At 46.3% G+C, this 25661-nt stretch overlaps 1 protein-coding gene across 15 annotated transcripts in view; it reads right to left on the bottom strand.

Moving 5' to 3' along the window:
• The window catches only part of PPFIBP2 (PPFIA binding protein 2), a 145705-nt gene that overhangs the window by 57560 nt on the left and 62484 nt on the right, over positions 1-25661 (bottom strand). For 4 of the 15 annotated variants that reach the window (XM_058688108.1, XM_058688113.1, XM_058688115.1 and 1 more), the window contains 2 exons: positions 8361-8453; positions 3820-3933 (listed from right to left, as the gene is read on the bottom strand). The exons of 1 other annotated variant lie outside the window; for it this stretch is intronic. In XM_058688108.1, the coding sequence (XP_058544091.1) occupies positions 3820-3933; positions 8361-8453 (207 nt within the window). Of the gene's footprint in view, positions 1-3819; positions 3934-4094; positions 5315-8360; positions 8454-24124; positions 24502-24558; positions 25052-25661 lie in introns of those variants that run through there. 10 more of the 15 variants (XM_058688105.1, XM_058688107.1, XM_058688104.1 and 7 more) reach the window with 9 other exon arrangements.

The following is a 25661-nucleotide window of genomic DNA, read 5'->3' as shown; positions in this document are numbered from 1 at the left end:
GCCACCCTGAATTTTGCAGGGGGCTGCAAATATATTTTACCCTCAAATGCATCCATCACCTATGTGCTGCTCACGTAGACCGGCTGGTGCTAATACTATTTGGTTCTGGCTTGCCTCTCTAACCCCAAGGCCTTCATTCACGCTCTTCAGATGGGTTAGTGCAAAGAAGAAAACAGATGGGACCTGAGAGATCAGCACTCAGCAGGGACAGGCTGAGGGGTGCTAATTCCCTCCCCTCTTGGGCTCCTGCTGGAGGGAGGCGGACAAAGCAGCTGTGGAGAGAGATGGCTCAGTGGGGTTGCTGGAGCCTATGTAAGCACAGGGCATGGGCTATACTGGTTGGGTTTGGGTTTCCTTAAGTCCTCCAGGAGCTATTCCAGCCAGTGGAGGGGGTTAGAGGCTAGAGCAGGGGTTGTAGACTACAGGTCTGTGGACCAGGCTTGGCCTGCAGGTATGCACGGTGTGGTTCACACAGTATTTTTTTCCCTTTAAATTAGTTGCCAATGCTTTAAAAATAGACTTATCTTTAAATCTGGATTTCCCACCTGCTGTGAAGAATGAGACTATCTTACAGCACCGGGCCTACGTGGGCAGTCAGCTAAAGGCAGGGAGCAAGTGCCTCCTTTAGACAAGGCCACTCCATGCGTAGGCGTAGTGCTCCCAGGGATGGTGTACCCAAGGGCGGTGGCGTCAACAGGCAGTTGTCAGAAGGCCAGGCCTCACACTGATTGGGAAGGGGCCTCAATCAGAGCTCCGCAGGCCTCGGAGCAGGAGGCCAGGCTTGGCTCAGAGCATGAATAGTCTCCAAGGGCTGGCAAAAAGAGGCAATTGTTTGCGTCCCTCCTCCTCCTCAGGGCTGGGAGTCCTCCTAGTTCCTACCACCAGAAGCCAAGAGCCCTGCGGTCCAGGATATCAGCATCAGACAAGCAAGTCCCTGCCTGTCCTCAGTTCAGAGGACACATGCATAACATCCTGTAAGCTACAGACGGCATTACCTCAGCACCGTGGGGCAAGAAGGAAGTGCCTTTTCAAAGAACATCAAGCAGATTTCAGGAAAGGACTGGCATGTGCCACAGAGAGTTCAACTCGGGCTTCAGAGCTGGGAACCCAAACGTCTCCAGCTCAGGTACCACCAAGCCCAGCAAACACACAGGTGGGAGCCGAGGCTCAAATAAGTCCCGTGAGTTGAACTCAGGAGGTGCCAAAGAGGAGTCTTCCACACTCCCTTCATTTTATCCTTGAAAGATGGAGGGAACACAGTGAACGTTATGAGCATAAAAATAACTTGGGTAGGGGCGCCTGGGTGGCGCAGTCGGTTAAGCGTCCGACTTCAGCCAGGTCACGATCTCGCGGTCCGTGAGTTCGAGCCCCGCGTCAGGCTCTGGGCTGATGGCTCGGAGCCTGGAGCCTGTTTCCGCTTCTGTGCCTCCCTCTCTCTCTGCCCCTCCCCCGTTCATGCTCTGTCTCTCTCTGTCCCAAAAATAAATAAAAAACGTTGAAAAAAAAAATTAAAAAAAAAAAAAAAAAATAACTTGGGTAAGTTCAAGGGAAGATCTTTAAACCTGAGAGGTGACAAATAAGACCTACCACACTCCAAAATATACCAAGCCAAGGGGCGCCTGGGTGGCGCAGTCGGTTAAGCGTCCGACTTCAGCCAGGTCACGATCTCGCGGTCCGTGAGTTCGAGCCCCGCGTCAGGCTCTGGGCTGACGGCTCGGAGCCTGGAGCCTGTTTCCGATTCTGTGTCTCCCTCTCTCTCTGCCCCTCCCCCGTTCATGCTCTGTTTCTCTCTGTCCCAAAAATAAATAAAAAACGTTGAAAAAAAAAAAAAAAAAAAAAAAAAGAATTATTCAAAATATACCAAGCCAAGACATCCACCTCTGTGGCACACGCGAACCACAGGCCTGATACCTCACCCACAACACAAAAGATAATTGATCTTAAGACTTTTTCAAAAGTCTAAAATCCAGTCCATGGGCTGATGTTTGAAGAGCAAGACAGCCTAACCAGGTGGAGTTGGGAACCGACACCAGACTCCTTGACCCAGAGACGCTGACGAGGGAGCAGAACCACTGCACAGAGAGGGGTGTAGGGCAGCCCTGGAAGAGCAGCCGGGACAGGCGGTCAGGTAGCTCAGGCACCAAATGCGGCCATGCTCTGACCTCCGATCCCGGGGACTGCCACCAGGCAATGCCTTCCTGAAACATCAACCTGACGTTTTCCAGACATGTTCCCTTCCACATTCAAATCTTCTTTGTTCTCTGGGGTTTTGCAATACTCCATCCCCACCTCAAAGCCACACCTCTATCACTCTTTGTGAAAATGCTTTCCCGCCCTTTGAGAGCTTTCCATTTTCTTTCCTGGTTTTCAAAAAGAAGACCCAGCTTAAAAAAATAAACTCAACTCCTCCTGCTACTCAGGGAATAGGATGAGCAAGAGAAATGCACACAATTTAAATAGAAAAATCAAATGGAGCCACGAATGTGGTAACTTATTAATCAGAGATGAAAAGAAAGCAAACTAGAAAGCATACAGCTTCTGAGCTGTTGGAACTGGTTCCATCTAGTTGAGGACATCTACACAGAAGTACTGGCTTAAAAAAAAAAAAGTTCTTCAAATGCACTAAAAACTAAGAAATACTTGGAAGCAAACGTTTCTCCTAAGACCAAAGGTCAAATGCAAAGCCTGTGTTCATTACCATTCTATCAAAATGCTATTTGAATTTTATGCTGATCATGACAACAAAAAACATTCGAGCTCTGGGGGAAAGATTACATATAAGCAGCCATCTACTTGAACCCATGCATGTTAAGGGACTGTCATTCTTTAAATAATTAGTGAGCACCTCCCATGCAACAAGGACGATTCCAGGAGCTCCAAAGCATAAACCGTGATTGAAGTTTGTGTGTTTGTGTGTGTGTGTGTGTTTCCCAAAATTGCTGAAAATATAAGAACCATTCAAGGAAGTTAGATCATCTTGATAGATTTCATAAAATTTCTAATCAGCCTCTCAAAAGATTTGGAAAAGCCTGAATAAAAACTCAACACCCCTTTCCAAAAATTCAGCTCATCATTTACCATACGGTAAAATCGTTCAAGGGTAGAAAAATGATTATTTTACTTTCCCTTCAAAAAAAAAAAAAAAGCCTCTCAGTGATAGTATACAGTAAGATTTAAAAATGGAAAAAACTTCACTCTGATGCTAAGCATACAAAATCAGAGAACCAAATCGTATCTGTGGTGTGCAGAGAGCTTTGTAAGTTACACCTATACCTGATGACAAGGAAGATGAAAAGGAAACAAGACATTTACGAGTTTTAATTGAATGGGATGAGAACAGCTCCATTTTTCATGTTGACAGCAATTAAATTACATTAAAATATTATGTGTGTAATACATTTTATCAAAGAAGACTACGCAAACTGGGAAGGGAAGAGGGAGGTGGGAAGGGGGCACGCAGGAAGCTAACCAACTTCCTAGAACCCCAGATGCCACCAACAGTCAAGCTGTGGCTGGTGTCAGAAGGGTGACTTTGCCAGCACAGTGCCCCTGAACCTGAACCTGGCTAGATCAAGTGCCACCTGGGAATCTGTCTAACCAGCTCAACAGGTTATTCCTCTCAGGCCAGCCCTTCTCGCCCCTCCCTGCAAAGCTCAGTTGGGGCAAGTTTCACCTGCTGTACAAACACCACACGCAGAGCGCCCAGCCTACCTCCAGGCAGGATGGGGGAGTGAGTAGTGAGAGCGGTGACTGGACACAGCGACTTTAAACACATGAGCTGCGTTATAACCCCAGGGCCTTCAGCCCTCACGCCCTTACCTGTTGAAGCATCTCTTCGGCGGCATTGAGTTTCACCTGGTGTCCTTCCAGGCACACCTCCAGGTCCCGAATCTTTTCTCCTTGTGCTTCCACTTGGTCTGTGAGGACACTCACCTGCCCCAGGAAATAAAGCAACGGTAGAGGAGCAGAAATGGCTCACCTACTGCTGGGAAACCATACTACTGATCCGTACATAAAAATGCCTTTTCTTTTTGGCGGGCAGCAGGTGGGGGGAGTGAGTGTCCTGGATGGAGAAACTCCAGCTGTTTTCTTACCTTGCCATTGCCTAACTGACGTTGTCACATTTCCTGCTCTTGACACACTCCAGAGAAAAATACCCAGCAGTCAGGAGAGCTGCCTCCGGGCTGGACTCCCGCTCCTTAGTCCTCTTACAGAGCTCGCTCTGGCAGTCTGGACCTCAAGGCATATCTCTGCTGGCAGGCCAGGGCTCTGCCACCTCATGTGGAAGAGCAATCCAAACTCCTGGGGAAACTAACCAATGACCTTACCTCTCTCATAAGGGTGTGAGGGCTGCTCACCTATCAGGTGAGTGTTCTGAAGCAATTAAGGAATGTGGGATGTAAAGGGCATGTATTAGCACCGACAAAACTTGGCTCCAGAAAGGTTTTTGTGCTTCACAGGCCAAAACATGACTCTAAGTCATAACACACACATGCCACATTGCACATAGAGTGGCAGGAAAGTCGTCTTTCTAAAAATCATGGAGAAGATCTCTTGGGATTAATAAAGATCCATTTATAGGAAGTCCTTTAAATTATACCCTAACTACATATGGAGGATTTCCATAGTCTGCTCTAGTAGCAAACTGCCCCCAGATCCTCCCTTTTATTAAAAAGGTGCCTCAGAGCAGGAAGATGAAGAAAGAGAATGGATGGCCTCCCCAAATAAAGAAATCAATGACTGGTAAATTAAGATCCTTTAGACACTTTTGGTTTTCAACCAATGGTTGAGTCATTGTCATTTACATATAGATTATCCTAAATGATTTCTCAGTCTGTAAAGGAATGATAGCTGGAGCATGAAGGAATTAATGTAATTCACTTATGAGCGCTTAAATAAACTATCAGTTATAGGGGCACCTGGATGGCTTAGTCGGTTAAGCATCTGACTTTGGCTCAGGTCATGATCTCGCAGTTTGTGGGTTCAAGCCCTGAGTCAGGCTCTGTGCTAACAGCTCAGAACCTGGGGCCTGTGTCTGGGGCCTGGATTCTGGGTCTCCCTATCTCTCTCTCTTTCTGCTCCTCTCCCACTCATGCTTTCTCTCAAAAACAAACATTAAAAAAAAATTACAAAGCTCCCTTTACAAAGGAAAAAAAAACCCAAATGAATACTGCTACTTTAAGCTCTCCATTTTTATGTTCCCAAATGGATAATGAATTATTGAAACCCATTCTTGGAGTTGATACACAGTGTACAAATATTCCAGTTATAATCCAAAAACAGGTGCCTTCTGCCAGTTAGGCCCATCTTGAACACAAACCTTTGTGGTGGTTTTTTCAATCCTCATGACCCAACACTCTCAGCAGTCCTGGCCTTTTATAGCTACTAGCTCTACTTTCAAAGGGGTAGGAATCCAGAGGGTGGCCTTTCAGAGCTCCCTGGGTTTCAGAGTTTCTGTTTGGGAAGGTTGCGTTATGGTTAATCTTATTATGAGGATTAACACATATCATCTGCACCACACCTCAGGGCCATGCGCTGGCGGTACCCACATGACTTTGTGGTCCCCAGCGTTCCGTGCCCTGTAGCTCAGCTGTGTGTAAGACTCAAGACATGCAAGGCTACGGGCTCTTTACAAAACTTTTTTTTTTCCTTACAAACTTGAATACTCAGTAGAAAGATCATGGAGAGAGGCAAAGAAAATTGGGACAACTGTATAAAGATCCTAGAAGGTGACCTTTATTCAATAAAAACAAATACTTTGAGTCCCTACTCTGTGCTAGGCATAATTTTAGGCACTGTGGGGAATACAGAAGTGGAAAAAAAGGGAGGGGGTGAAAATCCTTGTCTTAAAAAAATGACATTCTGATGAAGATATATAAGATTTTGATTTTAGTACATATGCTGCCAAAGTGAGCACAGAAGATTTTGTGTGTGTGTGTGTTTTAAGTATTATGAAAACAAAGTAATTTGTTATGTGTGATTTGCCTCGTTCTTCTCCAAGTAGATCTAGGAAAACATTCTGGGCCAAGTGATTGAATTAATTCAGTCTGGCTGAGCTGCCTTGTAAGTTAACCGAAAGGCTCTACCATGTTGAGGGTCTAACCAGCTCCAAGGGTCACTACAAAACAGGGTGGTCACCTACGAGCAGCTCTGAAAGGCTGTTCACAAGCTCCTGGAATAGAAACCACTAGGATCCACTTCTGACTTCTGTGATTAGTTTCCCATGTGTGTTAGGACTGGAAATAAGGATTCTTCAAGGATTCAGGGTTTAAAAAAATTTTTTTTTAGTATTTTATTTTATTTTTGAGAGGGAGAGAGAGAGTGTGAGTGGGGAGGGGCAGAGAGAGAGGGAGATACAGAATGCGAAGAAGGATTCAGGGTTTAAAACAAAACTGTGAATGTCAAAGAGAACATTATCACAGAGGACTTTATTAAATTGTGTACCTTTAAACAGAATGTGTGGTTTCAGCCACAAAGGTTCCTGGTTCAAAGGTTTGTGAGTTCATACTTTTTGCCACAAAATTTCAAATTGGAAACTCTGATCAATTGCTTCATTGGGATGGAGTTTCAAATTACACATCCCTCAAAATATGTGCGATATAACGTGCTATATAATCTGCCCCCTCCTACCTCTCTGAAGGTAGTTCCTCCCCACCAGATTTCTTCACAGTCATCAACTCCAGCCACACAGACCCTTGTTGTTCATCCTATACACCAAGCACACTCCTTGCTCAGGGTGTGTGTGGGGTCAGCCTCCCTGCCTGGAATGTGCTTCTCTGGGCATCCACGGGGATCCCTCCTCCCTCGCTTGCTTCAGGACTCCTATCAGGGAGGTCTTCCCTGACTACATAATCCTTACCCTGCTTTCCTTTTCTCCATAGGATTTATCACTGTCAGAAACCTTTTATGTATTGGTTTATTGGAGAGACACCCCCCCCCCCCAAACACACACACACATTCTGTAAGAACAGCAACTTAGTTTATTTTCTTCACGGCTGCAACCCCAGCACCTAAAACTAGTGTCTGCCAAATTGCAGTCGCTTACATATACATATTTAATGTTTATTATATATTTTTGAGAGAGAGAGAAAGAGAAAAAAATGAGCATGGGAGGGGGAGGGGCAGAGAACAAAGGGGAACAGAGGATCTGAAGCAAGCTCTGTGCTGATAGCAGAGAGCCTGATGCAGGGCTTGAACTCATGAACGAACCATGAGATCACGACCTGAGCGAAGTCAGATGCTTAACCGGGTGAGCCACCCAGGTACCCCTCAAATATTTTTTTAATTAACAAATTAATGGGGAAAAAAAGATATAAATTATATAATTGCACATTTGGCCCAAGCTTATTTAAAATAGGGACAGGGAAAAAAAGAAAAGGCTAGGGAAAAAAGGCCAAAATGTTAAACTCTCTTTTTGACTTCCAAAATTCCTAAAATAATCATTCATTACTCTTACATTCATAAGATGAATAAGATGAAATAGAAGGAAAAAAGCCAAATAGCCTCTTAATTCCAGTGCTCTAAGCTAAAGCCCACAGTGGAGGGTTCTAGAACCCTACCCTGCCCCCTCTCCCAATACACTACCAGCCCTGTCTACCACGCTTCAAGATTTTGAAGGAGCCAGGACTGGAATATGTCCTTTCTGATCCTCCAAATCATCAATCACAGTGCCTGATACATACCAGGCACTGAACAAATGCTTGATTTATGCGTTTGAGAGCGAACACAGCAAAGAGCCCCTATCACAACAAAAGGCCTCATATAAGAATGCTCAACTTCATGTCCTGCCAAGGAACAGGAGTTTTCAGAACTGAAATGTTCCTTTGACGATCTTTCTCCATAACAAGTTTTGGAGTTCCTTTCTTTGAGGCAAGAAAGTCATCAAAGGCTCATTAGCCCATGTTACCAGCTCCAGGGGATTTGGCCTCAAAGTGATCAGTCTAGATCCAGCTCCAGACGATTTGGGCCTGATCCTGTCAGCATCCAACCTTACATCCATATTACTCATGGCTGTTTTATTAGAGACATGAGGACACATCTTATCTCCCTTAGAAGATTCCTGGGCTCCTAGAGGACAGGGCCTCATTCATCAGCCTGGCCACAGAGCTTCCAGTGTACAGGCTCAGTAGTACAAGGATGAGTAAAGGAACACATTCACGGCCCGAAAGCCAGTCCAGCGTTTCACTGTGGCCTCAGTGACTTTCTGCTTTGTTTCAGGAAGAGTCTATTTAAAAAGCATACACTTCAGGAGCAGGATAAATCCAAAGGGAAAAAAAACCCTCTTGTACTTCCCTTCCACTTAGGGCACCTACGGAGGCGGAGGTAACAGGATAAGCCGTTTCCCATGAAAAAGGACCCACCTGTAAAATGAGGGACTCCTTATCTCCTTCTAGACGTGCCAAGCGTTCCTGGTACGTTTCATTACTAGCAGCACCGTGGTGATTCACCTGGGACTAAAAAGGGGGTGGGGGGGAAAGAATTACACTTAAAAGGTTGGGAAAACATCTTACCAACTTTAAAACGAAGTGTGTAATTTGTGAGGACAGCACATGCTGGTTGCATGTGCAAAACCACCCACCTAAACAGGAAGCCACAGGATTTCAAAACTACTACGAGGAGGACCATTAAAAGGTGCGCCTTGAAAGCTGGCAAAATCATCCCCCCACCCCGATGACCTCACCCTTGGCCAGGAAGGCCTGAATGGAACTCCAGACCCAGTGGTGCTTGACTTGACTGGGCATGTTGGGTCTGGTTTAGGTGGAGGCACAGCCTGCCAGACGCACCAACTGCAATGAGGCTACTTTTTGCGGAGGCCAGGGAGCTGGTACCATTCACCAAGGAGCTATGTGGGAACAAGTTCTGCACAGATCTCAGTCTCTCCTAACTCTCACACCAGAGTTCTCCAGACCCAAGGCACACCTCACGGCATGGAGGCCCATCCTGAGCACCACAGGGAGCACAGAGGATGGGGGACACCAGCCACAAGGCCCTTCATCCACTCACACATGCCTTCCAGGAGTGGCTAATCCCTCCCCTCCATAAGGGCTCTAGCAGGCCAGGCTGGCATGCTGCATGCTTACTTCTCTCGGTTCTCACACTACAGGGGAAGATGAAACATCCCAAGAAGACCCCAAATGATAGCCAGAGGGACCTCAAAGGACTAACAGGAAACAGAGAGATCCAGAAACCAGAAAACAGCATAAAGGGAGAAGAAATAAAATGGCAGATGGGAGGCAGAGTTCATAAAATGCTCTGAGCAAGAGACAGGAGGCTTCAGTCACTTTTTGGGTGTATCTGACCTGGTTATAGGCAGGGAAGAGGGAGAGAGGTGGCTGCTAATGTGACTGAGCTGGCCCAATGCCACCAACACTCCATTCCTCCATGCTTAAAGGAAGGCCGAAACCTAGAGGCCCAGGGTAGGCCATTCAGGGGCTTGGCAGCCTGAAAAAGCAGATCTGATTGCTAAATGGGGAACTGACAATCATCAGAATCTGGGCTAGTCCAGAGGAGTAAATGCTCTGAGGTTTATGAGGCAGTCTCCTCATTCCAGAAGCAAGTCATGGTTTGCAAAGGAGTGGGTCAGAGAGGAACCCAGGCGGAGAGGTGGGCCCCTTCTCCTGAGCCCATTTCCCCACATTCCAACCTTCAGAATGGGCTTGCCAACCCCAGGCTAGCCAGGCCTGCAGCACCCGCCTCGGCACCACTGCCTTTCACTCCAGCCTCTCTCCAGTGTGCATCTTGTTCACGGTTGTGGAAGCTCTTTCATACCAGAGACAAAGGGCCTTAACAATCACAAACGACTTCTTTGTGTTCATGGCAGTTTATTGTTGCTACATTAATTCTGGTCCTCATATGGTCAAACTCTGACTAGTACACAAGGATATAATTATAACCGAAGTATTCTCAGAACCTAAAACGAGAGGAAAATAATTCTTAACAGCAGGTCAAATGCTTCTCTGTCAAAGAACTCACATGATGGTGATTTTCAGGGAATAGCGAGAAAAGGACCCAGGCACCCAAGGGAAGCTGTGCACATCTGATCCCACTACCAAAGTCGACACACGTATAGGGCCACCCACCCCTGGTAGCTGCCATTTCTCCAGCAGGAGGTGAAGGAGAGAAGACCAAAGGGAAGACTGCAGCAAGCCACCACACCACTGTGCCTAAGTAGGACCCATACAATCACCCAGAGGCACAGCTATTTTTACTAACTGGCCAAAAAGCAAGTTGATGCCATAAGTTCAGTTAATACCCAAAATGCACGCCACAGAGTCTATAACAGATGACAGAAGTAGATTAAAAAACAAACAAACAAAACAAAAAACGAATCTGGATCCACTCTAGCAGCCGAAGGAAAAAGACGAATATGGTAAATAAAGTCAAACTGGGAGAAACAGAACTATTCCTACAGAATGGAGAAACTTTCAGATTTTCAGAGACTCTATGCAATGGGATAAACATCCCAATATCCATGATGATATCCTCACAGTAAACAGAGCCCAGGAGAACTCACTGCTTTGCTATGATACCCTCTAAATAGATCAAAGGTTAAGGGATCATATAGGCTAAAGGCCAAAGCAATTCAATGGAGAACCGATGCAATGTGGCCCAAGCAAAGGACAGCAGATCTATAACAAGCACTTATATAGTACTAGACATGAGCCAGGTGCTATTGACAGTACTTTACATGCCTTAACTCTTTTAATACTTCCCATAATCCTGTAAAATGAATGTTATTTTGATTCCATTTTGCAAACGAAGGAACTGAGGCACCAAATGTATGAACGAGGCATACGTGGATATTTTGCCTAACTGACTACGTGGGAAATTAATTTTCTGTTGTAGGTTAATTAAAGAGATCAAGTACAAATTTTGTTTTAGATATTGAGACTGTATGAAATTTCACTTAAAATAAGTTTTAAAACACTATCTGAACCTAAATGTCCATTAATAAAGCAGTGGCTAGAAAAACTACAGCTCATCCATATTGTGGACAATTTGTGGCATTTCAGAGCATGAGGTAGGTATTTATGAACCATCACAAAAATATCAGATATCTTGGAGAGTGAAAATAGCAAGGTCCAACGAATCATACAGTGTGGTATTAGAAAACAGTACTACACAGCTCCGTGGGTATATGGCAGATGTATGAAAATAAATAGACCAAGTGTCTGGAAGGCTACACAACTCAGAACAGTGCTGTCTCCTGGGGATGTGTCTGGGCTACAGAAAGCTGGGGGTGGGAGGTTCGGTCAAGGTGGGATTTTACTTCATCCATAAACATTTTTGTAAGAAGCTCAAATATTTTCTTGAGTAGTTAAAATACATTTTAAGATCTAGGAACACTGAGTACCAACAACAGTGGTTTCTGGTACTTGCTTCCTCTCATAGCAGCCTTGAGGGGCACACCCTCTCCCCCAGCAGTCACACTGGTCCACGTGATGGTAATCCTCATGGCAGAAAGGCACCTCCCTTGTCTCAAATCATGCTTCTAGAGTAATAGAGCATCTTCCTATCTTGTTCAGTCTGCCAAAATCACTTCTCTCTAGTAAGCTTTCAAGAAGTATTAAACAGCAGTGAGATGGAGATAACATCCCAGACAGAAGTCTGCAGTATCACCATTCTTTGCTTTTCCTGACATACAGAGCCAGGTCTTCACAATATAGAAAAGATTGAGGTCTTGAAAACTGCAGTCCCGGGGCGCCTGGGTGGCGCAGTCGGTTAAGCATCCGACTTCAGCCAGGTCACGATCTCGCGGTCCGTGAGTTCGAGCCCCGCGTCAGGCTCTGGGCTGATGGCTCAGAGCCTGGAGCCTGTTTCCGATTCTGCGTCTCCCTCTCTCTCTGCCCCTCCCCCGTTCATGCTCTGTCTCTCTCTGTCCCAAAAATAAATAAAAAACGTTGAAAAAAAAATTAAAAAAAAAAAAAAAAAAGAAAACTGCAGTCCCTTAGAAAGGCACAGACCAGGATAAAACACCATCTCCACTTGAAGAGCCTGAAAAGCATCTGAGAACAGAACCAAGAAGAGGATTATTTTAGAACTATCTTGTTGAATGCCAATATTCATCAGCCGAAGGTGAGGATTTCATTACGGCATAAAAGACACGTGGTTAGGAAAATGTCATTCCAATTATTCAGAAACATATTCAAAGAGAGATGGGGAGGGCCTGGGTGGCTCAGTTGGTTGAGTGTCTGACTCTTGATTTCAGCTCAGGTGGTATCTTGTGGTTCGTGAGACTGAGCCCACGTCAGGCTCTGCACTGAGTATGGAGCCTGCTTGGGATTATCTCCCTCTCCCTCAGTCCCAACCTCACTCATACTCTCCCGCTCTTTCAAGATAAACAAAACAAAAAAAAAGAAGAAGAAGAATTAGGACACAGTTCTGTCTTGTCCTACTTTAAAAAGAGTTTGTAGGGTGTTGGGGTGGTTCAGTAGGTTAAGCATCTGACTTTGGCTCAGGACATGATCTCGTGGTTTGTGGGTTTGAGCCCTGCATTGGGCTCTGTGCTGACAGCTCAGAGCCTGGAGCCTGCTTCAGATTCTGTCTCTTTCTCCTCTCTGCCCTTCCCTCTCTTTCTCCTCTCTGCCCCAAATGCTTGGTTTCTCTCAAAAATGAATAAATCTTAAAAAAAAATTAAGAAGAGCTTGTTTAATCAGAGGGTATGTCAGTTTCCCTAATTCTAACAGTGGAATTGCAATAGAAGACTCAGATCAATTTGCAGATCTGGGTCCCTGAGTGACTCAGGTTTGGGTGTCTCTGAAAACTCTTGTCCATGTTCTCTAGGAGGTAAATCAGTGATAGAGTCGCTGCTCAGCTCTCCACACCTGAGGTTGGACTGAGAGACCCATGCTGGCAACCAACCAAGGGAAAATAGTCAAGTCAAATTCTGAAGGGTGCTACATGCTAAATTTCTATTCCTCCACACTCTGGCACGGCAGGGGAATTTAAAGGAGAGTTCTACCCTGTTCTACTCTATCAAGGATGCTCACACTATTGATGAGTAAAAACGAAATATTTCTTATTTATATTCAACTAATGAGGTTAGCCCCTAGGCTAGATCTAAAAGACTGCTGATGTACTACTAGGTGGGATATACATCAATTTGATTTTCTCTTCTGTTTTATTATTTCTACAAATGTGACAGAAGAAAAATGGATCTTCTCATTCAAATTTGCTACAGTCAGAGATGTTCCTGAATCTATAACTGAGGTTAGTTACCTGGTACATTGTGTGGGACCAAGAGATACTGTGTGGAAGCAAGGTATCTGTGTACTCTATGGAGGTGAAATGGCAAGTACAGATTGACATTTCCATGTCCTCTTGCATCTTGACAGAACATCACAGTGAAACATGCTCCCTCTCTCGTATCACAGAACTTAACAGAATGGGGAATTCTTCTTGTATGTATGTTGTCAATAACTGAGTAACTTTAGCCAAGATTATTGAAGCCAAACCATCTTTGCCTTTATCAAGGCATTGCTCTCAAGAGTCTGGGAAATCCATCCTCTAAAAGCCAGAACTCTTGAAGGCAAATATGAAACACAGTCCAGAACTTTCAGATCAAGCACTTCCTGAGGCCTTGAGAGTGATGTTACTGTGAGTCCTCAGGAACAGAGAAAACACAGCACTTTGACTCTGGCAGGTTATGGATCTATTTTTAGAAGACCCCAAATGCTATTACTTCTAGGGCTGGGCAAGCATAGTATAGAGCTCTAACAATCAACAGTCTAAGGTGGGGCTATTTCCTAAGCCATTATGAAGCGGAAAAGAGAGGCTTTAGGATGATTTAGCAGTCATGTGGGGTGTTCTATGGTTGGGGGTCATGGAGTTGATCATAAAAGTTAATCAGTCTCAGTGATTAGGAGGGCAGGGAGAGGCGGGAGAGAGGACTGTGTGTGTCTAGGAAGGAGAGCACTGACCAGACAAGATTCCAGCATGGATAGTCTCTACATAAAAGGAAGTTTGGGCCAAACAAGGACACTAGTCTAATCTAGACTGAGTCCTGCCTCCACCTCTCCCAAAGGTTGGTGAATAAGCCACTTACTCTTAGTAAGTTCCTCATGCACAGAGAGCTGAATACCAACAGACCCAAGAAATAAAATAGGCTTTCCATATCTTGGGGGTCACTGCATTTTAATTAGGGATGAGATTATCTGGGGACATTTAGAGCCCCCAAAAGAAACTTATTAGTTATAAAAAACAAAAAACAAAACAAACCAAAAAAACCCTCCAGACTAGTCAATTTCCCTCTTGTTTTCTTGTTCAGGGGGGAATAAAAGACGAATACAGAGAATTCTTCTGAACCCTGGAATCTGCTGTCTGTCTAGAATAGGTTGGGCCATTGCCTTTACTGTAACCACATGGCACAGGTGAGGGCTGCCACCTTCTTAGAGATATTCTCACCCCTCCCAGCCACCTGATCTAAAGCATGGATGGTTGAATCCTTTTAAACTGAAATTTTAAACTTGGGAATAGAAAATGGTAGTGGTTGTGCTAGAAGGTTCTTACATTTGTTAGTAGCCATGTCCTCATTCTGTGGAAGCAGCTGGTTTGCAGTAGAAGTCAACAAAGAAACCAACATGCATGGAAACACAAATAAAAGCCAAGAAAGAGACTGGTGGCATTCTCATCTCAGATTCACGTGGTCTCAAGGCAGTGAGATTTCTGCCCTTCCTGTTGGTTCCCTCTTAACCTGCACTGGGTTCAAACTGAGTTTCTGTTGCTTGCACCCGACAGCCCAGTCTCATGCATTTGTCTAAAAGGTGCTAAATCAATTGACCGAAATCTACTCCTTTGAAAACAAGAAAGAATTCCTGTGTTTTGGATAGAATACTAAGTTACAAAGAAATTCTGCTTACTGCTGATTTCCTTGAATGGGCAGTTGAGGAAAGAATGGTCAGTTCTGAGCCAACTATAGTTAATACCAGGATCATTAGCGAAAGCCAGTGTGGCACAGAGTATGTCTGTGTGGGATGCACTGGGATAAAAATGGCACTCAGTCTCCTTCATGTGTGAAATGGAAGACTTCCTATCTACCATCTGTTGGCCTCCATTAGTTCGCATGTAGAGAAAGAAGGTTAAGACAGGAGATGATACAAGATGTGATAGACCCATGGGTATCAACTGGTGTGTGTGTGTGGGGGGGTAGTAAAAATAAATGAAAACACAACAATAAATAGGAAGGTAAAGTAGAGCTAAAAGATGTAAGGGTGAATGAGAAACGAATAAATAAAGGGCAATAAGAACATGAAAACACCTAACTGCCATTTAAGAAGTTATATTGAAAGACTGACATGTCTGTACACGCTGTACAAATGTGAGGTCTGGGAGCTGGGGGGCCAAGAGCTGGGGTACCCACACCCACCCTTTGCCCATCTGGAATTCAAGGCAGGGGATCCCTGGAGACTTTGTTGTGGGCTTCCATATGCATGTGCAGAATTCCTATAGCCTCCTCCTACACAGGCATGACCTCTGTAAAATGACAGCTACGAATGTCTAGGAGGCAGGGCTGTACTAACCATGTGTACTCTTAGGTAGGTCATCTCATTTCAGGCTTTCCTATCCTTTAAATGGAAAAAATTATACCTCACAGAGCAATGTAGAGGGTCATTTAGGTCATTAAGCCTCAAAATCTACAGGAATAAAGGCACAGAATGTTCTTTATAGAGGGATGCTCTAATATTTCCTGTCTAATACAAACAGCTTTTGAGTGATGGTGGAAATATGGAAATAATTTAAACGGCTTTGTTTAAGCTAAAAGACCAAAGTACGGTTACAAGCAGTTCATCCCTTGTACTGACAGTTTTAATTAATTCATTCTTTTTGTTCAAGAGAACAAAAAGGCAATGTTTCTGATTAGGACACCTATGAAGTATCTGTAAAGATCTGTACAAACAGCCCAGGGGAACAATAACCAAAATATCTTCAGGCTATAAAGAAAGAAAGAAAAAAAAAAAAAGCCCAAGTGACAACATAGAACTCACTGCTATCTAAGAGCTCTGGAATCATACTTGTGGTGTAAACAGCTGAGGATGTGTCACTTTTCCATCGTCCCTGAAAAGATGCCCATGCTTTGAGTCAGATCTACAGGACTACAAGTTTTTCTTCCTTGTGAGCATTTTACTACATATTGTAAGTAATATGTACTACATACATTACAAAGGAGCACAATGAGAATTTCAATAGCTGATAATCACCAATCATAAAAACTTGAATTTTTATTTCTGTTCCAATCTGGAAGTCAGGTCCAATTTAAGTTAAACATTAGCATTCTAGCCAAATCACCCCTGGCAGCTTCCCCAGAGCCATCACCCTCTGACTCTAGTGGCTGGTTAGATTCCATGATGCTTGCTCACTCTTGGCTGGCCCCTCCATTGTAGCTTGGCCAAGGAAGAGCCATGTTAGGTCTCTGCAGAGGTCTGGAGAAGAGTGCTTGATGCCAAGGCCAGGAGCCATGCAGAATCCCCAGGAGGACTCTTTCTCCTCCCGGCCAGATTCTACCAAAACAGCATGCCCTTTGCATATGGTATGGTCCCCTCTCAGGAATGCTGGGTAGGCCACTTGTACAGTATTCCCCTGACTGGTACAGGCTAGAAGACCTCCTGTCAGCATCTCACTTCTCTGAACATGGGGAAAGAGCTGGTTCCAGAACAGTCAAGTGGGGCAGATGAGAGGTCACATGGGGGTATCATGGGGCATGCAAGCATGGAGTGTGGGGAAATCCTAAGGCTGTATAGTGTGACAGCTCTAGCCATCACGGTGTTATTCAGAGCCAACAGCTACTTCTCAGAGCTGCTGCCTTGGGCTCCAAAATACATCTGCCCCCCATGTTTTGATACCAAGATCTTCAGTCTTCACAAGGTAAAGTCACATTTCCTTCAGTGCTTCTAATAAGCTGTGAATTCCAGTCCCCTCAGGATCCTGGCCACATTTCAAATACTGTCCCAACTGGTCAGATCATTTTATATAATGGCCTCTTGCTTGTAAATACATGAAGATTTTGAACAACATACTGGATAAGGCTCTCCCTTCATTAGTCATTAGGAATGTGAGATGACGTGTTTTTAGCTGAATAAGAAAACAAGGGAAAATGTGTAGTATTTCCAGGCTGCATAGTCAAGAGGATTTTATCAAATCCAGAAAACCAATTTTAAGTGAGTCATAGCTGCCAGGCACAGAAGAGAGGTCAGAGTCACTCAGGCCAGACTTCAAGCTCAGAAGTACCACTCACATACCAAACTTTTTAGAAACTTGAAAAATGTAGACCTTAAAAATAAACGGACCAAAAAAAATAAAAAGTGGATCATGAGGCAATACTCAATTCCTGTTACATAGTTCAGGTTACCTATCACCAAGGGAACCAAGCAGTAGGAGTGTAGGTGGGTGCTTCTAAATAGGAAAGTCTCCCTAGATTTTTTGGTTAGGGAGTTAAAGGTTTTCTGTCAGTTATTATAAAACCAACTGTTCCCAGGACCAGTTCCACCTTTTCTAGGCAAAGAATAGTCAAGCCAATTTACAATCTTTGGCACAGAGTTAAAGAAGTTTCTTCCAGATGCAGTAGGAGTGGAGTACGATCAGCTTCTTGACTACTCAGAGTCCAACAAGAGAAATCCTATCCTGACCTTGACCTCTTTAGGCCTTCCACCTCCTGGTTTCAATTATATCTAAGAGGAGGATAAATGTTGCTGGTAGAGGTGTCACTGTCAAATGATCTAAATGCTCACCTTCAAGGGAAAGTAAAGCAAAGTTCATAAATAGCAAACAGGTTGGTCGACTAAAGTTCATGTAATCACACATTCTTTCTTCACTTATCTATTCAATGACTCAAATATTTCTGAATACCTACTAGGTGCCACACTGTGCTAAACAAATGATTCATTCCCTGCCCTCAGAGAGCTTTGTAGTCTGACAGGGAGATGTGATAAGTATGGTCATAGAATAAGCCAGCAGCGGTGGTACAGGAGAGGGACAAATGGATTATACCCTCAAGGGAGAAGATAGGCTTTAGAGTGGAGTCACTGCTTGAATGAGCTTGGAAAGCTATGAAGGAACTCCCCCAGGAAAATGGGAGAGCAGAATCTCTGGAAAGTTTTCCTAATAAAGACTACCCATAAAGCCATGACCATCAACTACCCTTCAGACACTCTGGTTTCCCCCAGACTAACACAGAAAACAAAAGACCATCTACCTATAAGCTCCCTAATCAAGGAGTTGGTGTGATGTGCATGATGGCTCCTAAATGATCATCCTAAGGACGATTTGGAGTGAAAGACATGCACTGGATTTACTAAGATCTTGTTCCAAAAGTATAGCCTTGGAGAAGCGTGGTCCCCACTACAAGCTCTTGATCAGGTGGCTGGATACAGAAGGGACCGACAGTGTTGGGCTGCAGGAGAAGTGGCATTTGTAAGTGCGCTGGTATCTTGTGAAGGGAGGACATTAAAGCCAGGGGGATAGTACAAACAGGAGGTTCTATGAGTGGTGCACTTTCCTCATCTTGCCAATACCAACAGACACACTGGCTCATTGTTATTAATAACATTTCAGGGACAGAGGGGTAGCATCAGGTGCTGGGGCTGGGGTGGAGAGCGTGCTGTGACTGGAGACATTAGAAGTAAGTGCCCAGTGCTTCTTGGACTGTCTGGACACTCTGAGGAGCCAACAGTCAAATCGGCATGAGAGAAAGATCCATAGGTGGAAAACATGGGATTAGGTGGAAGGCCAGAGTGAGGAGCTGGTTCTCTGGTCACAAGAATCCTGTTAACCCTATGAAATTCTCAAATGGGAATGAATCCTGGGGGAAATGGATACTAAAATTTGCTAGGGAATCGGAGGCAGTGAGAACATTATAGAAGGAATTTGAGAGAAGTCATTCGGGACAAAGCCAGTGTGCAGTGGGTTTGGAAATGGTCAGGAAAGAGTAGAATGGTAAGTTTTCAGCCCACTCTTTCAAGATTTCTGATGGGGAAAGGCAGACACGTTATCAGGCAGCCTGAAGAAGCAAGTACCAGGTCAAAGACAGTCGTGATTTGTTTTGCTCTAAGAACAGAGGAGAAGCATTTTCTGCCAAGGACACGGACGAGCAGGCAGGGCAGAGAGGAGAGAAGAAACGATCAGAGGCACAAGAGGCTGCAGAACCAGACTAGGTCAGGAGGACAGGATCCCAAGTTAGCCTTGGCCCATGAAACAAGTTGAAAATGTTGGCTGTGAACACAGTTACATTTTGTGGTGAAGGGGAGGGAAGGGGGGGAAGTTCATCTATGGGTGGCTATTTTTCCCCCAGCAAAGTAGGTGGTGACATCAGTTGAGAGGGGAGAATGCAGGGAGGAGTCTGGGATCCCCAAACACTGCTGCCCACCAGGGAGCTACCAATGGCTGTGCTGCTCTACATGATGCATGAGCTTTTTAGCAAGCGGCCCCAGTATGATGTCACCTTGTTAAACCCTGCTGGGAAAAAAGCCTGAGGGCCTCTCCAAGAAGCTGACAGACAGGAGTCACAGGTGCCAGATGTCAGAGATGGTAGAATTCCAGCTCTTATACTGAAGAATAGGATGGTTGGGCATGTTGGGTACATTGACTAAAAACGGGATGTACCTACACAAAATTGCGAACAGCTATAACCGTTGAGTAACCATACCCACTGTTATCCTCCTCGTGGTCTTGAAAAACTTCTCCACCAGTATCATGGTGGGCATGTGGCTCTGGAGTAACCAAAAGCTGCCAGTTATGGTCCAGATCATCACCACCATAACTAATGCTTATGATGCATTTCCTAAGCACTTTACCTACATCGAATTATTTATCCATATTTTATGGTCAAGGTGATTAAATCCCAGGGAGGTTAAATCAATCATCTAAGGTCACATAGAGCAGAGACGTGAACCCAAGGAGCCGGACCCAGGGTGGGTGTGGTCAGCCAGTAGGAGAGACTTTCACAGAGGCTGCTGCTTACTTCTCTCCCTTGCACTGCAGTCCAACCACAGTGCAAGGCGAGTCAAGGCCTAGAGCTAGGATGCCTGTGTGTCTGTTAATCCTTGGAGCCTGTAGCGCTTCTGGCCCAGGCTACTGGATCAACCATTTGAGTGCCAGAGGACACAGAGTGAAATCTCGCATTAGCAGTTTGAGTTCATCCCATATCCTACTCCAGAATGCAAGCTAACTGCGTAGGGGAGCCACGGTAATTCCTTTTCCTTTGTGACTTTGGGCTGGAAGTTGGCTTAAACACTGAAAGTGCTAGAAGCCAGCAGCAGTGTGAAGAGGCTGACGGTGGTGGTATTTCTGTTCCTGGGAAAATAAGCTCCACTCCTCAGAGGGCAGTGGGTGGGCCCCATAGACCCTGCCTGGAGCTATTTTTAGAGACTCTTTTCACAACGCTGTGGGTTGGAGCCACTGTTCTCAAAGCAGGGCAGGTGTGAGCTGTTTGTCGGTCAATCAGGAACCAAACAGCTGAGGGGCAGAGGCCCTCTGGATGCTTGTGGCAGGAGATTCCCTTGTCCCTGGGCTCTGTCTGTTGGAGCTGGAGCTGAAGGAGCAGCTCTGGCCGGCCTTCACTTAGCAGCCATGGCCAAGCTGGCCAGAGCCAGCAGTGCTGGGGCCTCTGGTTATTCACAGCGAGCCGGGACACAGCCGCCCCTCTTAGGTCTTTGGTTTGAGACCTGGCATGGAATGCAGAAAGGAGTGGAGAGTCGTAGGAACCAATGGCCTGACATGTGCTGCTAGAAGAGAACCAAGCTGGTGCCACTGTTCCACTTTCAACCCCTGCCCTCTAATTCCTCATAATGGCCAGTAGGAGTTAATGGTTAGTGAAGGTCTCTCCCATGCATGGTACTATGCTAAGCATTCTACAGACATTATCTTACCTGACCCTGTATGTGGCAGACACTGTATCTTCTTTATTTCATAGAGGAAGAAATGTAGGGCTTGAGGTAATCTACCTGAGATCACATAGCCAGTAAGTGTGGCAAAGCCAGATTCCAAACTTCAAACTGCACGTTCTTAATGACGATAGTACACACTATCTCCTCCCCCAAAGGCCACAGAACAACACCCCTTTTCCAAGCCCATGCTTCCCTTCTAGCTCTGTGCCTCCTTGGCCTCGTACCCTCATTGCCCCCACATTCAAAGCATTGGTCTTGCTCCAAGGCACTGACCTCTTAGACTGGTCAAAGGGTGACAGCTGCTAGCTTGTGCACCAGGCCACACCTCATGCACCTTTCCTAGAGTCACCCCTTCTGCATGGGAAGATGAAGGAGACAGTGTTTCCACTGTCAAAACCCCTGGGCCAAGAGAAACCAGTTCTCCAAGCCACCTTGGCTTGAAGACGAGTGGGAAAAGAGGTGTGTGAGCCAAGCAGATGGAATGTACTAGATACCTATCGTGGAGGAGCCCACTAGAGAGATGGGGCCAGCAAAGGAGTGCTGGAAAAAGAAGAGCCTCAATGGAGTCAAAGTGCGTGGCAATTAGGAGGATGCTGGGCACAAGCTCAGAAGAGGGAGGGAACACACTTGGGAGCTCAGAGTAGATACACATGATGAGACTAAAAAGGTAAGTTGAAGCCGAGTTGCAAAAAGTCTCAAAAGCCAACCAGACAGGTGAGCCTGGGCTTTCATTTCCAGACTAACAGCAAGTCTGGGGGGCTTAGGATAAAGGTCACAGCACGAAGGCATTTTTTAAAGGAGATTTAAAAGAGAAGAATCTGGGGCACCTGGGTGGCTCAGTTGGTTGAACGTCCGACTTCGGCTCAGGTCATGATCTCACAGTCTGTGAGTTCAAGCCCCACATCGGGCTTTGTGGTGACAGCTCAGAGCCTGGAGTCTGCTTTGGATTCTGTGTCTCCCTCTCTCTCTGCCCCTCCCCTGCTCATGCTCTGTCTCTCTCTGTCTCAAAAATAAACAAAAACATTTTTAAAAATTTAAGAAAAAAAGAGAAGAATCTGTTTAGGGGGAGAGATAACTCTGATCATGCTGTCTAGGTCATATCCAATACCCTGTGCTTTGTTTTTTAATGATCCTTAACACTCTACAAGTGGAAGAAAAATAATCTGTCTTACTAGGAGTCATCCTAGGGGTTTCTGAAATCCCCTTGTTTGACTTCCAGCTATGCACAGGAGCCAAAGTGCACAGCCTGGGTCTCAGGACAGAAAGGGCTCTCTTACATCGCAGAACATGCAAGATTAGTTCCTCTACAGACAGAACTTCTGCACAAGGTGTGCAGTTATATCCACTGAGACACTGAACATCACAGCTGGAAGCCCTCCTGGTTAAAAAGCTTCATTTTCGATACAGGAAAAACAGACTAAGGGATGAGAAGTGTGCTTCTCACCTATTTCGCCCCAGGATCTTCAGTGAAGGCTTTTGAACGCTTAAGACAAAGGATACAAATCTTTGCCAAAATCTCTGGTCCCGTCAGCACGCTCTCTGCTGGCTGCAGCGCCCCCATCCCAAAGCTGAGCAGGGGCTGAGCACAGACAGGGTTTTCTGCTGGGTTCTAAACCAACAATTTTCTACATATTTGGCGAAATAGAGGAGGCCAGAGAACTGGAGTGGAAGACAGAAAGCAGGGTACAAGGTCAGGCTGCACCACGAATATCTCTAACATTAATAATCATGAGGTCCTTAGCCTCTCCCGGGCTTTGTTAAATGGAGGGTTCGTACCAGTTGATCCCAACAAGCCCCCAAAGCTCTAGTCTTGTTTAGCTGCCTTGCAACACAGCTTGCCCTATGCCACACCACAGCTAGAGTTATCGCCTTAAAATACAAATTGGATCTGCCTGTGTCCCAGGTCATTTCCCTGCCACAAGTCCCCTGTCCTATGAACCACATCCCCCACAACCCTTACCCTTCACTGCCCTATGAGACCAGCATCTGCCAGCTCCCCTATCGCGGAGCTCAGCCACACTGGCTTTCTCTCAGTCTTGAAGCTTGCCTAAATCCTTCTTACTTTAGGACCTTTACACATACTAGCCTCTTTGCCTGGAATGTTCTTCACCCCATCTTCCACCTGAGTCACTCCTACTTTTCAGGTTTCGGTGAAGGGCTCCTTGCTCGGAGGGCTGCCTCACTGCTCCTTCTCACTCATTCAAACCCCTCCATGGTGGCTAGTAGCAGTTTTCACAATTCTGTTCCTCAATGCACTTAATCTGTAACTTCAAGTTTATTTACTGGGATGGTTTAACCTCTGTCTCCCACATTGGATGGTGGATCCACAAGGGCAGAGACAGATTCTGCTTTGCTCACCACTGGATACCCAGTGCCCCCGTCTCTATAAATATTTGCAGAATGAGCGCTGAAGAGAGTGCACACAAAAGCTGCAGGCCCCGTGTGCAGGGGCTGGAGTCAGGGGCCTTCCAAGCCGGACACCTCCTGTCCCTCCTGCTCCTCTCTGCTTACAATGTCAAATCTCTTATCTGTCGGCTGCCTTCGCCTTTCCTGCTTCTGAGAAACACTCAGCCTCGGTGTGAAAAGAAACAAACGGACAACCATCTTCGCCAGTTTAAAGATGGTCATGAAGGAGTGAAGAGCCTGAATTCTGCGATCATTCATGCTACTCCAGCCCCGACATTCATTTCCTTCATTCATTCATTGCTCATGCCGCACTTGAGCTCGTCCCCCAAAGAAAAGGCATAAAGCTTGCAACCCAAACCCCTGGCTTCAGAGCATTCAGAAGAGAGCTCTCCCCAAGAGCCTGCCTCCGGAAACACAGAAGCTCTCTGGGCTGACAGCAATAACACCATCAGATAACATCAGAGCAGAGAAGTTCAACGAGGTCTGAATTCAGTGCACTAGAAAGGCAGCCGCTTCTCTGTGTCCTCAAACCGAAAGGCAGTAGGGACACCTTTTTCTGGTCACGGTGTTTGGAGCCTCCAAATGTTTAAGTGCCAAAGTTAAAATAACTTTCTTCACCCCATTCGTGCCTTTCTGTACAGAGACTCATTCACCAGAATGTCAGCGGAGAAACAAAGACAGCTGACTGTTTTCTCCCCTAGTGCCTATAATTAGATTCTCATGGAGAATTTGGCCACGACAGGGTTTTGCCGGACAAATACTACCCCCCCCCAACCCCCCTCCCAAGCATCTCTCTTGCCCTCATCTCCAGGGAGACCCAGATAAAGCAGCCAGTCACTTACCCTCTTCAGCCACGCAAAATGCTTGTAAACATCAATGTCCCCATCCATGCTGGGCACCCATGTCAGCAGTTAGATTCCTTGGTTGAAAAAGCCCTTTTTCTGGCCAGAGACCAAATTCTCTCCTCTTCCTTGTTTCTGCCCCCTCCCCCTGGGGACGTCAAGCTGTGTTCAAGTTTCCCCACTTCCCTGGCCTGCGTCCTTCAGCCTTTCCCTAAACAGTTTCAGATATACAACGGCTCCGACCAGACCGTGCCGCTCCGGTATCCTCCCCCTCCACCCCCAGACACACACAGGCACCAGCTCTGGGATCTGGAGCCTGCAAAGCAATCAAACCTAGCAAAAAGGTAGGGAAAAAAGACAGAATTGGACAGGAGTTGTAAACACACACACACACACACACACACACACACGAACATTCTTTTTGGTGATAATACCAGAGCCTGCCAGAGGGAAACAGTCCTGAAGAAAATTCCTCGTCTGGCTTCCCCTTTCTGCAGTGGCTGGAACTCATTACCGAGAGACCCCGATTTCCTGTCTCTGCTCCACTCTGCATTTACCCACAGGCTCCCAGCTGCTCTCAGTTTATTTGGGACTGGGGAGAAGACTAAAAATAAGTGCTGCTCTTGGAGGAGCTGCTGGTTCCCACACACAGCCTGACCCCCACCCTGAAGCCCACGCCTACCCCTTTTCCAGGCGGGCGTCGGGCTGGGCCCTGAGGAAAGCCTGTCATTTCCAAAAAAGAACACATTCAGAACCAGCTCCGCTCTGGGTTCCTGGCCCCACCGGGTGTCTGCTGTCCTTGGCGCTGGTGGCACCATCTGCCAGGGGCGAACCTCTGCTCCCCAGGAGACATCTGCCATCGGAGGCGTCTGGCCTGGTGCTGCTGTTGGCCACCACGACCAGGGCTCCCTCGGGCATGTTTAGCACTGGGATGGGTACAGTTCCCGTTAAGTCCCAGGCCTTGCCGGCTGTCCCCCAACTCCAGACTAGCTGCCTCAGAAGCCAGAGAGGGAGGAAGGTGAGGCCACCGCATGTGTGTGCCCGTGAGATTTAGGGAGAGCTCTGGGTAGGAGCCCTGGGAAGGCAGTGGCTGACAGAGACGGGGAACTGTCAGTCTTCCTTTGCTGGCCTTCCAGGCTGGCCTCCCCAGCACCACTCCCCACCCCACCTAGGCTGCCCTCCACCTTCACACCCCACCCCCACACTCCTTTAAGAGCTCCCCTAAACACAGCTTGTCTCCCTTGCCTGGCCCTTAACATGAGGCCTCTGGCTAGGCCGATTATGAAAGCAGTCCTTGATGTGGGTGCAGTGGGAATGTGGTTACACGCAAGGCCCCTGAGCACTGCTGCCATAAACGACTTGCAGATGTACATCTTGTGATTGTGTGGGCCTTGCCGGTGCCCTTGGGGGTCACCAGGGGGTTCCTGGAACTGCCGGCCTGAAGAGAAGTCTCTGCTGGGGGTGGGCATGCCCCCTAACATGGCCTCGGCACCCACCGCTGCCCCAAAAAGAACAGAAACTGGCCTGGCAGGCCAGT

Source organism: Neofelis nebulosa, chromosome 10, assembly GCF_028018385.1.
Source record: "Neofelis nebulosa isolate mNeoNeb1 chromosome 10, mNeoNeb1.pri, whole genome shotgun sequence".
Classification (NCBI taxonomy): Eukaryota; Metazoa; Chordata; class Mammalia; order Carnivora; family Felidae; genus Neofelis; species Neofelis nebulosa.
Note: the sequence above shows the minus strand (reverse complement) of the source record. Positions and strands in the feature narration are given on the sequence as shown.